The following is a 14,540-nucleotide window of genomic DNA, read 5'->3' on the forward strand; positions in this document are numbered from 1 at the left end:
GCCTTCATGCGTTTAGAAATATATGAATGCTCAGAAATACATAGATATAAATTGTAACAGTTAAGGACCTCGAGAGCGTACCTTCTGACGCGACAAACAACAAAGATTAGACAAATCCATGCATGTACTAGTGTAGATGTAGCGTGAGTGTGTTGCACGTGAAGAAGTTACTTAATCACGAGTAAGCACGCGCCTACAAACAGAAACTTATTTATATAGAAACGTTGCGAAGCGAGAAGGTGGCAAAAACTTCCGACGCTGCTCGACGAGTGTCTGGTCGAAAACCTCCGAGCCGCCGCCAGAGGCACCGGCCACAGTCACGGACGCCGCTCGCGTTCGGTGCAAACGCGTGGAAAACGCGGACGGCGTCGACAACAGTTCTGCGCGTTGCTGGTGCTGCTACACTAGCTACCAATATACGATCATTCCCGTGGTAATCGGAACGATCGCATCAACACTTTTCTCTCAAGTAAGTTTAGTAGAAAACTCGACCGCAATATCTTAGTGCAATGAATCGACTGTGTTTCATGTATTTCCTGATGTTAATATGTGGACATGTGGTCAATATTAATGTGTGGATATATGTGGTCATCGAGTCTCTCTTCATGTCGGTCTGCCTACGCGGCAGCACACCTGCTTACTTACTAAGCTCATGTTTACTACAATTCATATTGCTCCCAAAGCCGCTCTCCTTACTTCGTATGACATTGCTATATGTGTTGTTGTCGCATTCACTTGCTTCGCCCTTAGGGCGAAACTGTTACAATATTTTTAAAGCGAACCTTTCTTCGCCTATACAGCCCTCCACGGTTTCGCGTCCGCCGGCCGGTATCTCGCCGAACATAGTTGTCGATATTAAACGTTATATGTGCGCCAGATGCAAGCTCCATATGTTAGCGCTGAAGGTTGACCGACAAAGTAGCGCCAGTGAGCGCGCGTAATCATACAATATATATCATGACATAAAACATGCGCATATAATGTTGGCTCATAGGTATCGAGAAAGTGCACACAGAGCTCCCTTGAATTTATTTCGTACATTCCTTATAGATGGCTTGCACTGACGTCATCCTAGGCGCCGTGTTGGTGAACCAGGCTGGTGAGAAGCTGCGTGAGTGAGAAGACGCTAACCAAGGTGAAATAATTAGCTTCATTGCGAACAAGGCTCCGGTGGGTGCCTAAACGTCAAGTTATTAAATAATTTATTCACCTTGGTCGGCGTCTGTCCTGTTTTTCGTCACGATTCTTCCCGACCTAACAAGATTTCGCCACTTTCGACTTGACAAGTCCCCTTGTCGAAACGTTGGGTCTAGAGACGCGCTTTGTTCGACCACTTTTTAAGGATTTAGAAGCCTTAAAGGGACACCAAAGAGTGTCAATATATCAATTTAAACTGAGAAAGTATTCTTTAAAAAACTATTGTCGTTAATTTCGCAAGCAGAGGGTGTTTATTGTTAGAAGAGAAAATGGAGGTAACAGTTCCATTGTTTGAATTTCGCGCCGGAACCCCAGCGCTTCTACGTGAGCATGACGTCATAGGCGAGATCGCCGTATTGTTTCGTATTTGGGCCACGTTGGCTGAGAAATAGTTCCCGAAACTTGCTATGTTCAATCATTGTCTCCTTTAGAACACAATGTTGTCCATTTCGACTCCTTTCGCTCACTTGTTCGCAACGCCAACCCAGAGTCAAGTAATCTGATCGTCTCCGGGCAAAGTGAGAGAAAGACCACGTGATGATCCCGCGCCGGCTGCTACGGTTCCGGCGCCGCCGGTGCCTGCTGAGGCTGATGGCGGTGCTCGGCGTGCTGCTCCTCGGCTGCAAGGTTTACCTGCGGGCTTCGCGGTCCACTTCACACCCGGAAAGTTCAGGTTCAAGCGGTGGTCGTCGGGAACGGCCAGTTCCAGTGGACCACCGGATTCGAACCTCGGGATGCACGATGCCGCAGTTCGACCCGTTCGACCCGTCCGTCAAGCCCTACTCCCACCACCATCTTGAGGGCGGCGGCAGTTGGTGCCAAGGAAAGCCAAACTTCCTAACGATCAGGTGCGGCTGTCACCTTAACAGCTCGCTCTACAGCGCACTTTTCTTTCACGTATCTGTGTATAATTTTGTGTATTAATGGGTTAGCACTAATAGTCTTTTTAGTCGCTTAGTGATTTTTTTTAATTAGTCGATTATGCATTTCTATTTCACGTGCAAACAATGTCCGCCTCTTCGAGTAGACCAGCTCAAGCACAAGAATTGCGCTGTCTGGGCCCAAACCATTAAAAAAAACATTCACGCAGAAACTCCTTTAGGAGTTGTCTAAGTATGCGTAAGCGTTGTGCCACTTGTTCACCTCTACGCAGCCCGGTGTAATTATAAATCTTATGAAACTTTATCCGACCAGTATAAACGACTGCGCTATGGCGACACGAACTGCTGCGGACGGCGGCGCAAGGTAAATTGATGAGGCAAGCGAAGTACTGCAGGTGGTGGCACCAGGTGCGCTGATGACGTTCCGATCATTATAAACCGCTATCGCACTTAAGCGCCTTATTAATCCGCGTCCAACTATTATCAACCGTGACCAACCATACTCCGACGGCGGCTGTGTATGGCGTGGCCGCGCGGGACCCTATCTTGAAAGCGATATGCGATGGGGGGCAGAGTGCGCCGAGTGCTGATAGCTTCGCGTGCGCTGTGTTCTCGCCACTTAGTTTGCATTGAAGTGAGAGGCAGCGCGAAGGTCAATTCGCTCGACGCTGCTCGCCCTCTCTTGAAAGCGATTGTATTACGTACGTGACGGTCGGACGGACGGACGGAGGGACGTTTTTCCTCGTTGGGTATAGGCATAGAAATACTTACGCATTTAAAATTGCTTAAAGTCTTCGCAGAAGCACCTAGTATAGCAATGCGGAGAAAAGCGGCTAAATTCTGAGGAAAGACAACCTTGCGCAGCTACATGACATCTATACCGTGTTAGCTTTATCGTTGCACATCTCAAGTTATATCTTTCCAATGAATAATGATTGAAGGGATGCGATGTACAAGTCGCTATGCAAATGATCAGTTTAGTAGTGCGCGGAAACACGTTGCGACCTCTGCTCGTGATGAAAATCGACCGTACTTCGAGATAAGGCCGGTAATTTGAATATTTAAGGAAGTTTCAGCATGAAGAAAGATTCTCACAAGCCATGTACGACACTGAAGACATGAAATGTCATTTTTTTTTCACCCTTTCATTAGAGACCAAGCATCCCATCAAACTTTATCTCGGAATAGCTCACGTGCTTTTTATTTTAGATGTCGTTAAAGCTATGTTTTGTTCTCTGTCAGCGGATATCGATGTTTTCATAGCTACCTTCCACTCGGCTGTCAGTTCCGGGAAAAGTGCGTGTAGGGTAGGGGGGAGGGGGAGGAGGGGTGCTTATAACTCCCAAACCTTCCCCCACTGCCTCACCGACGTTGCGCCAATGCTGCGCACAACGGCGGATGAAACCCACGGTGCAATTATTGCCCAATCAATATAAATGGACCACGGTAGTAACGTTACATGTATCTAAAATGCGACGTTTAGCATGGTAACCTTTTTTTCCCACTCAGTGAAGCACAGTTTGCTATTTCAATGCCAGCCTATCTAGATGATGTCAGAGTAACACCGCGCATGCTGCCTATAGTATCTGCAATGTTCTGGATAAACGCGCCAAGGGTTTGCTAATGAAGTCGTAACAACGCCGAGAGAAATCATTCGGCAAGGAAGGGCAAGTGTAATTTCTTGCAAAAACAACAGGAACGCACAATATGTCACGGGACGCAGTGATCTGGTCTGCTATACTGGTTCTATCTCCTGTAGACAATGTTATGTTGATCTTTATCATTACTGATTAAATTATAGATAAGCATAAATTTCAACTCCCTCAGACTGATATAGTTTCACAGGCCTACCTCTGCTTGCAGGAACAGCTCTAGTCCAGGTTAGGTTAGCCCCACAAAGCCCTAACACAATTCTCCATTATGGAAAATAAGGAAAGCCTGGTCAATTGTATATTTAGCCACAAGAGTACATCAGAAAATAAAACGAAAAGTTATTCGGGATAAAATCAATTTGCTTAGGAATTAATTATGTAGTAATTAATTTGCTAAGCTATCCACAAGTGAAACTTCGCGCCAGCGTGTCAAAAACGCTACTATGGGTCTCGCGTCACGTTTTCTGTACTTAATTCAGAACTTTGGCGTATAAAACTCAACGTATTAAAAATTATATGTTGGGCTATGTCACGCACAGGTAAGGGGCAGATATACTCGGACGTAGCGTGCGCGCGGCACGGCGACGTTACCTCGGCTGAAGCGCCACCCTCTACAGTCCGACAGCTCGCGACCGCCGACGTGACCGGCGGCTCCTGACGCGCTCGGACGTCGTTCGGCTCCGAATAGAGACGCCTGCATTTCGCGCCGACCGCGCCGAACACGTCAGCACCGAGCGCCCTCTCTCGTCGCTGTAGCTACTCATCGGCAGTCCAAAATGGCCGCTTCACACGAAAATACGCGCGGAATCCGCACGAAACGAGGGAGACACTCCACAGGTACAGTGCATAGAATATAAGTATTACTAATCTTCTAGGCACTGTACCACAGGCACAGGTCCAAGTGGCGAATGGAATTGTTTCGCGGGTCCACGACAGATGGCGCGATGTTCTGCGCATTAACTGCGCATGCGCTTCTCCAGCTGCGGCCGCTGCGCCGCGTCGGAAGTGGTTGCACTGTAGAGAGCCGGACTTGCGCCTGGCGCGGTGTCACCGACGTGACGTATCCGACCTCAACCGCCGCCAGCCTGCGCGCCGAGAACGTCGGAGTATAACAGAGCCTTAAGATTCCGGCACAGTGAGTTTTTGATTGACATTTAATTAAAATTTTTGGCGCAAATGTCAGTCGTGTGATCTGACGGAATATTTCATTCAAATTGGGTTTTAATGATGAAGCAACACTCCAAGTAAACCAGGAAACTGGAAACCCATCATGACTGCTTTTTTTTTTTTCGATAGCAATCTTGCGATCACTTGACCTGTTTCTGCTGCAACTGTGCCGTGTGTTGGAGGTCACGTGATCGGCTGAGTTTCGGAGGGACGAAAAATGAATAGGCCGAATTGAACATTGGTTCGGAGGCAAGCACTGCCATTCCCTATATACTGCCGGCGCACTTCATCACGCCATCAAGGAGCGAGTGAACTCTATTTATGTATGCCTTTATGCGCGTGACACCACGCGTGTTTCGTTAGTAGGGTAATATGTGTACTGCCCATAAAACGCCGAGTTTTATCCCCTGTAATATTTCAATACTTTCCTATATCGCTATCAGTGAAATGCCCTGCGCGCCATACCGCGACATATTAGTTCTTTTTTTTTGTGTGTGTGTGTTGAGCGTGCGTTTTGAGTGACGTGAATTAAGTACGCCGCACTGAAATACGTCCTGCGTGTTGGTGCTCAGGGACGATGATCCGTATCGTATTTCCGCAGGAATGGTTTCGCGGTCATACTTGAGGACAAGCTCGGGGAACACGGCGTGCGTCCTGAGGACCTGCTGTGCTTCTACAAGGAAGTCCACCGAAATCAGTCTGCAGCCAACCCCGAAAATGTTATCGCGTACGGAGACCGACAGCCACTGCTGCTCAACCAGCCGTTGAAAGAGGAGTTTGTCTCTGTCGAATGCGCCACGAGACAATCTCCACACCAGACCTTTCACAACCAATACTTGCTCAACGTGGTATTCAAGAGGGATGTCGAGGAGCGCTGCCTAAAGTCAAACCGCACGACGCTGCACAATCTGAGCATCCTGATGCTCGGCTTGGACTCGGTTTCGTATCTTAACCTGGACAGACATATGCCCAAAACGGCGCAATTTTTGCGTGAGAGGCTCGGTGCTTTCGAACTGCGCGGATACAATAAGATTGGTGACAACTCGTACCCGAACCAGTATGCCCTCATTACTGGCCTGAAGTTTGCCGAGACATGGCGGTACGCGCTGGAAGGAATTTACGACAGCCTTACTTGGCGCTTTATCTGGAAGCAATATGGCGAACGGTGCTACCGAACAATGTTCCTCGAGGAGTGGCCTCGGTACGGGCTCTTTAATCGCTTCGCTAATGGATTCCGGCGCCCTCCGGCCGATTACTATCCTCGACACGTCATTATGGCCATGGAGAAGTCGTCCAAGTGGATTACAAAAGACACGTGGCAGCCCCGGTGCTTGGGACCCACGATGTTATTCGAGGAAATGTTGGATTACCTTGCTCGCTTCGCGGACGTGATGACTGAGCGACTTTTCTTCGCTTACATATGGCTCAGCGAAATCACGCACAATTATCTGAAGGCCGTCAAGTACGCCGACCAGCCGTTTCAGCGTCATCTGCAAGCTCTGCAAACTTCCGGCGTGCTCGACCACACGGTCCTGGTCTTCCTCAGTGACCATGGTTTGCGAATCGGTGACTACCGTTCCACATACATCGGCAAGTTCGAGGACCGCCAACCCTTCGCCTTCGTAGTCTTTCCCCCGTGGTTCCTCGAGCAGAATCCAGAAGCTGCAAGAAGCCTTCGTGTCAACCAGTTTCGCCTGACCACTCCCTTCGACGTGCACGCGACGCTCGTCGAGTTGCTGGACTACCCGAGCGTCAAACGACCACATACTAAGTACGGTCTCAGCTTACTGCATGAAATACCGGAGGCCAGGACGTGCGCTGATGCGCACATTGGACCCCACTGGTGCGCGTGCAACGTCCGCGGTGAGGTCTCAGTGTCGAGTACGCTTGCCTTGGCAATGGCAAACCGTCTCGTTACTTGGATCAACGGATTGGTGGCGCTGGCCATGCGTAAGTGCGCCGAGTACCGGCTGCACCGAATCATGGACGTGACGGCGTTGCAGGTGACGCCGTCTGAGCGGGCGCACAACACGAGTCACTATTGGGTCACCGTCGAGCTGTTGCCAGGATACGCTGTTTTCGAGGGCACAGTGCGTGTCACCGGTGACGCCATCACTGCGCTGAACGACATCAGCCGCAATGATAGATGCACCATAATGTCATATTGCGTGCGGAATCACTGGCTTGAGAAATATTGCTACTGTCTCCGTACTGTCGGCCAGCAGATGTGAATCGTGCTCCCTGAACATGTAGAAGAGCATCTTAACGTTTATACTTTGGTATTCTCTCCGAATAAACAGCTTTGGTTTCGGATGGTGAAAACTGTGAAAGCACACGACAGTCCCCCCCCCCCCCCCCGTCCTCTATGTAATGCGCTGTTTCTATATCGCGATATGGTCCGACCCACCGGCAAAGTGCATGGAGTCGAGTAGTCGCACTTAGATGTTGCTTGGAACGCTATCACTGTCCCTATAAACAATGTGCCCATATGATATGTGTTACAGCTGACATGGACTAAGTTTTAACAAGAGAAGGATAACTTTGCAAAAAAAGAAAAATTAAGCACATTTATGATGTTCACAGGTGCGTTGACAAGCTACTAGTAATTTTTGTCTGTGACATTCACTTACTTAATACAAATAATTAGCTATCTCGCTATTTTCTGTCCTTAACTGACAAGACGTCAATTAAGCAGTCATCGGAAATTATCCGAATCATCAAAGTGGTTGTTTTCATGAAGGTAAGATTAACATGCTGAAACTTTTTTTTCTCTTTTTTTTTCTTTCTTTTTTTACCACAGGAGCGCTTTTTGGCTATAAGTTTGCCGCTGACTTCCGTTCCACGGAACTTACGAAATTTCCTGACACGGCGGCACCAATCCTACCCGCATCAGGCCGAACGGGTAGCCATTTCTGACCCGTTTGACTCTTTCACGGAAAGTGAATACTGTCGTATAGGCACTCGATCGCTACCATTCATCTGACTTCGGCAGCAAAGTATACGGACGTTATCTCGGCCGTCTTCTTGAGATAGCGATTGATTGTGATTGTGGTTCTCGATATTGGGGCATGACGGACTAGCTTATGATATCACAACAGGTCGCTCGCCATGCCACTCGCATGTTGCTATGTCTGCTTTTTGTTTTTCCTTTATTTGAAGGATTTGCCACAAGGCATAAAGAATAAAAGAAATTAAGAGCTGCAAGCACTGCATCGTGCAAGGACTGCAGCAGTCCTTGCACGATGCGAACTCACTCTCACTGCGAACTCACTGTCCATCACCCAACGGCTGTAGTTTTCGGTTAGGTCTGGCTTTATAATAGCCCAGCGTTTATTAAATTCATAAGCCTGATCGCCAGCGTTGCAGGACACATACAAATCAGGTGTCGAGTGCCTGACGTTATCACTGGAACGGAGCACTTGGGGCACGTGTCTTGGTCGTCTTCTGTCGATCTTCAACCAATGGCGAACTATGTTCGCTTCCTCCTCTCTAAAAGGGCACTCACGAACTTCATGGTGCGCTGTACTCGGCCGATCGCGGCCAACATCCTAAAAATAGCAAATATGATAGAACTTGCAGTCAATTAAGAGTTCGACGAAAGTTCGTCTGGTCAGGTAACATGCTGAAGAAATTGCGGTCACTGACCAAGTCAAGGTGAAAATAACACAGAGACGTTTCGGGACCCATACGGTTTCCTTGATCATTGATCGGTGTGATCAAGGAAACCGTGCGGGTCCAGAAACGTCTTAGTGTTATTTTTCATCTTGGCTTGGTCAGTGTCCGCCATTTCTTCATCACGATAGAACTTGTATGGGTACCCGCTCACACGGGAAATATGGAGAATGAGGAGGCCCACCCGGCAACCCGAAATTTAAAGGGACTGACAACCGATTTTTAAGGACCTAGTTTCTTTATTGCGCAACGAAAAGCTCACCCTCGGTAGTGTTTACACCTGCAGCGGTTACGTCAAGAAGCGCGTGGATATTTTGTAAGCAGGGCTTTTTGATCTGAGCAGCCTCTAAAAAAAGCAAGAGTCCCTCCTCCAGCAACGCTGAGAAGTGAGAGCGATGTCGATAGCCCGCCTCGCAAATTGTGATAGCCGCCCTTCGTTCTGCTTTCACAGGAGTGAGTGCAAATTTGGTTAACCACCTGCATTTTGACCTTTTCAACCTCTTTTGAAAATAAAAAGCTGGTACAATAAATTTGCGTTGTCGTACAGACCTTTCTTATACTTGTACCGCGTTTTACCCGAAGTACACACCTCCGCCATGGCTGGTTGGCTATTCTGTCGATAGACGAGTCAAACCAACTCATCAAAAACGAAGGCGAAGGTAGCGCCACTGTTCTACTCACTACAAACGAAGGCCTATCTGCACATTGTAGGTTAGAAAAAAATTATAAGAGAAAAAGTGTAGTGTATATCAGTACTAATAAATATACCAGGAACCGCGTACACTAATAGAAGGTCACGTGGTAGACCTCTTATGCATCCATGTTTTTGCCGCGTGGGGTGCGAAAGGTCATTTTTCGCGACTTTCAGTGAATAATTAAAAATATAAATTCACGTTTAATGAGAAAAACATGGCTCGTTTTAACCAGTATGAGAGGCAATCTTTCCATCAGCGGGGTTATCTCGATTCATGTACTGAGCGGTTGTCTGTCCCTTTAATCAACCGGGAGGTGTACCCCTCAATCCTGGACCATATATAACGAAATTACCGCTTATTATAGAGAGAATCGCAAAACATACGCGAACCTGCATACAGAACTAACAAGGGAACATGCTACGATCTGGAGACAAATCCATACCGATTCTATCCGCAACCCCCATCGGCTTTCCAATATCTACCCGGATGAAATCCAACCAAACTGCCAACATAGAAACTGCATGAAGGCTACCCAAAATAAGATTATTTGGGAATGCGTGGGAAGCCCTCCTACACAGTCAATACTACCAACTCCCTCCCACGAGACATGGCAGTCACTCCTGTCGACGACTGACTACCAGATTCAGGCAGAAGTAACTAACTGGACCGAAACGGTCGTGGCAAGCGATTGGCCACCACCCTTCGGACCACGCGGGCAAGCTAATTTAACGGCCTCGTTATGCCGTAAATAAAATTGTCTCTCTCTCTCTGCTCAAGTGGCACATATATCCATCGCGGGGAATCGGAATAATCTGGCTGTTTGCGCGGAATGAGTAAAATAAGTTTAGAAGATGAAAGCTAGCTGTCTTACAGGAGAAGTATGTACGGTGCTAGTAGTGGCCATCATTGGACTGGAGAAATATGTACGTTGCTAGTATATAGTGGCCATCATTGGAGGGCGAATTTTTAGGCGTTCAAAAAGATGAGTGTTAGGCGCCTAAAACACGAACCTCAAGCTTAATTTTAGGCACGATATGGGTAGAAATAGGCACTATAAATTGTTCGCAAACCCCTACCTATTTTATGTATTGAATATACATGTGAAGCCCGTTTATGTGGTAAAAAATCTGACGTGGCGTTCACTTACGAGGTCTGAAAAGCAGGAACTTTGTTTTGCTAGCCACTGCTTCCCAAAGCATTCCTGCGCACATAAGTGGTCACTCTTTTTTAACAATCTGCATACTGCAGCTAACACGCTCTGACACAATAAACATCTATTGTATTTAACATTCAAACTTCTCTGCTCACATTAGCGTATAAAGTGTTGCAAGCACGAAAGCTTATAAACAGTTTATGAAAGAAGCTAAAATTATTTAACTTCTGCTCAAGTAAGAAAAGAAGCGTTGAATAATGTAAGCTTACAAAGCTTTGTAAAAGTTATAATAATAATAACAGGTGATTATAACATGTAGGTTTTGGGGACTGAAAGACCGACAAAGGTGAATGGTACGTTTTTGTATTTCCGTACATTTGGCGGCTTTGCACACACTGTGATTCTTGAGTGTTCGCCTTTAAGAAAATTTGAGATTTCCTTGAAGAAAGACCACAATGTTGCGTAACCTTTTTCGACAGCTGCTGCAAGACACTCGGGATGCACAACTTGCTGGAAATTTCTCGCACACATACATTAACAATCTAAGTTTATCTTTCTATTTATACGTTGTTATTCATATTCAATTTAAAATCGCACACTTCCTGGCCGCTCTCACTAGTGGGTAAGTGCCGCTGCTTTGGATCAAGAAAGAAGAAGAAGTCGCAATCGTCATCATCATCATCATTACGATCTGTCTAAAATTTTACAGTTTTACAATTAGACGATCCGTGTATGTATTTATAAACGATCCAAACTCCTTCTTTCTAGCTCATTGGCCACGTTTTCACACCCCACAGATTATTTTTGTACAAAAACAATTAGACAGTTTAAATGTAAAAATTCGAGACGTTATTCCATCGTATGACTCAAATCAGAACTCAAAGATTGAATTCAAAGATTGAATTCGATGAAATTTTCCCACAGAACCCGAAGTTTCATTCAGTCAGGTTATTAAATAATTTATTGCAAGATTACCTTGCACACGTACACACAATTAACATAATTGCCACTGACGCTTTTGTGAACGACGATAAGCTCCAGTATTCCATTCATTAATTCCCTTGTATTTATGCACCAAATATAACCACCCGATTCATGGCCAATCCCCCGCTGTGGGTATGCGCCACAACCTCTCAGGTCAACAACAACAACAACAACAACAACAACAACAACAACAACAACAACAACAACAACAACAACAACAACAACAACAACAACAACAACAACAACAACAACAACAAGGCGGGCGTAGGCATTTTCTCGATGTCACTTGGCTGGTCATTCTCCTTGAGACTGCCAGATATTACTCCCGTATTTGAAGCTGAGCTCTTAGCAATGATTCTTGCACTGCGTAAACTCCCTTTACATGAATCCAGCGCGGTAAATATAACAGATTCCCTTTCTGTCTGCTCTGCGCTTACAGCTTCAACAAATTCGCCGGCTGTAAAGACGTTTCTAACATTAGTTCCCCCCCAGCTGAATCTTGTAAAATTATTATGGGTACCAGGACACTGCGGATTACATTTAAATGAAATGGCCGATTCATTAGCGCGAGCATCCCTGAATGGACCAATAATATCGGTCCTTCCAGTGGTGGCACAAATAACCGCGATCAGATATCGGAATTTTTCAATTCGTAGAGATATAATTGAAACAATAACATCATGGACTGAATTTCAACACCTAAAATTTCCGTGGAAAATACATTGGTGTCCATCAAGACAATCGGAAGTAATAATCACAAAATTACGCTGCCGTGTCCCACCATTAAACCTATATTTACACAGGGCTGGTCTGGCGATATCGCCGCTGTGTCCATTCTGTCTAGAAATAGAAACCATAGAACACTACTTTTTAATATGTAGCCGGTATAAATTACAAAGAAAAAGACTTCTTGAAATTCCGCTCGCTAAATTAGGGGTAAATTTAACATCAGAAATACTACTCTCTTTCGGTGCCTCGGTATTCGGCTTTAGCCACAGGGACGTGTTTGATGCCGTTTGTAGTTTCATTCAATCAACTAAACGAATAAAATTTTAAATACATACTTTTACAACTAGAGATATAGCATGACATTTATATTATAAAAAGTGCAGTATAGGAAAATCATTCTGTCTGTTCTGATTACTAAATTGCACTGTAACAGTAGTTTCAAAAACCGTATCTAAAAGTTCAGGTGCCCAATTCTTGGCCAATCCCCCGGAGTGGGTACGAGCCATGTGCTGAGGATATCATCATCATCATCATCATCATCATCTGTCTCCCCTCAGCGGTCGACACGCGGACCAAAAGAAAAAAAAAACTGCGTTCCACAAGCAAGCACTTGCGACTGTCTCTGAGAACCTGCACACTCAAACTCAAGTCCAAGCCACGTAAGTAACACCACATGGTTGTCGTACGGAGTATGCCATAACGTAGAGGAGGACCGTGTGAGTCATTCATTTGACGTCCCAGACTGTATGATATCCCAGTCGAACACTCGGGCTCAATGATCATTAGAATCGAAGATCATCGGAATCCGCGAGCACCATTAATTGACTCCCTTCTATAAATAAGTTCGCAGAATGAATCAAATCAGACAGGCGCATTTCAATGGCTTTTGCGTTCAATGGTCGTTGAAAGCGTGAGTGTCTCAGCTGCATAATGCTTCCCGAGGCGCTGCTTTGAGCCGATGAGCATTGGCATATTCAGTGTGGACAGAACGACAAATCGAAGAGACCGACCCCGTATAGACGGTTTCATGCTCGCGATAACAGCAGCGAGCGTGCCCAAGGTAAATATACCTGGTAGCGAAGCTTCCATAGAAGCCCATACGTTCAAAACATGGTTGCTTACCGGCGGTTCATGGGGCTTAGCGCCATCTGTGTGAGGAGGGAACACTTCCGGCGGAAGAAAAAATAATTTGACGTCATATCCGTCAAAAACAGAAGTGACGTCATTTTTTTCTCATAGGCGCGAAATTTGTTTTCGGAGGCCTGGCATTAGAGCTGTATATTCAAATGCCCCGCCATTCGACTTCATGAGCGTTCCGAGTTTTCAGCGCGAAAAGCGATGCCGGAAAAGATCAGCCGTACGGGTGTCGAAATCGCGTCGCTGCACAGAACATACTTTCTTTGGAGGCCGACGAACACTTTGGGCGAAGATTGCGTAGAGTGCTCGTCCTTTCGTCGGACGCCAAGCCCGTCGGCCAGCGCTGTTGCACGAAAACAACTAAAGTAAACAAGTATCTGACAGTCGCAACTCACAACTTTTGACTGCACAGGTTAAGAAACAATAAAACTACCCGCGTCACCTAATGCAGACAAACGTCGACATGCAAAACAACACAACATGCGAGGGGGGCGTATTGCAACATGTGAACTTTGCGAGCGCGTCTTTCCACGCATTCCAAGAGCTGCATTGCATTGCAAGTGATAGCGGCGTCAACGCCCGCCGCTATCGATGGGCGTTCTCACGGTGGGCCCTGAAAAAAGGTATATATTGATAATGATCTAGTAAAATACAGTTGTATCTTTTCTCGCCATGCATATATAAAATGAATTAGGAATTTTATTTTCGTTGAATGAATCTAACTGCGTCTCGCTTTAATTTAAAAATGTTTTTTTTTTCTTTCCCAGTGTTTATTCCCTCCAAACATAGCCGCGCTTCAATCGCTGCTCCCATAACCACCCTTGCTGATGTCGGTGACAATTGGTTCTGAACCGCTTTTCGCCCGAAGCTTCGCGACCTATGTGGATCGACCTTGGCGTGCCGCCTCCAAGAAACTTCCGGTCACGTGCCTTATCAGTCTGCTATGTTTTAATGCATGGTCGCTTCTTTGCCAGTTACATTTAGCAGCTGCGTCAGTGGGCAAAACCGGAAGCCGTGCAGGGCCTATGTTTGTAATAGAGTGTACTAGACAATGGTCGAGTGGGCAGAACGGCGCTCTTCCGCTGACGCGCCGCGTGTGGAAAAATAGTGCGAGGGCACTGCGAGCGAACTGGATTGGGGCGGATACGCGCTCCGCGGCATATTCAACGTACTTTCGCTGCGGGCGCCGAGGCCGATTGCGCATAGTACGCTCTTAAAAAAAAGCTTTATTTCAACTGCAAATTTATGTTTAAACCATATTGCCAAACATATA

The 14,540-nt window shown here is 46.4% G+C and overlaps 1 protein-coding gene across 1 annotated transcript in view; it reads left to right on the top strand.

Annotated features, from left to right (window-relative positions):
- Positions 1-1,727: 1,727 nt before the first annotated feature.
- LOC119446613 (uncharacterized) overlaps positions 1,728-14,540 on the top strand; it is a 21,600-nt gene continuing 8,787 nt past the window's right edge. Inside the window, exon 1 of the mRNA XM_037711086.2 lies at positions 1,728-2,045. Coding sequence (XP_037567014.1) covers positions 1,735-2,045 — 311 coding nt within the window. The 5' untranslated portion in view covers positions 1,728-1,734. The remainder of the gene's footprint in view (positions 2,046-14,540) is intronic.

This window comes from Dermacentor silvarum, chromosome 3, assembly GCF_013339745.2.
Source record: "Dermacentor silvarum isolate Dsil-2018 chromosome 3, BIME_Dsil_1.4, whole genome shotgun sequence".
Lineage (NCBI taxonomy): Eukaryota > Metazoa > Arthropoda > Arachnida > Ixodida > Ixodidae > Dermacentor > Dermacentor silvarum.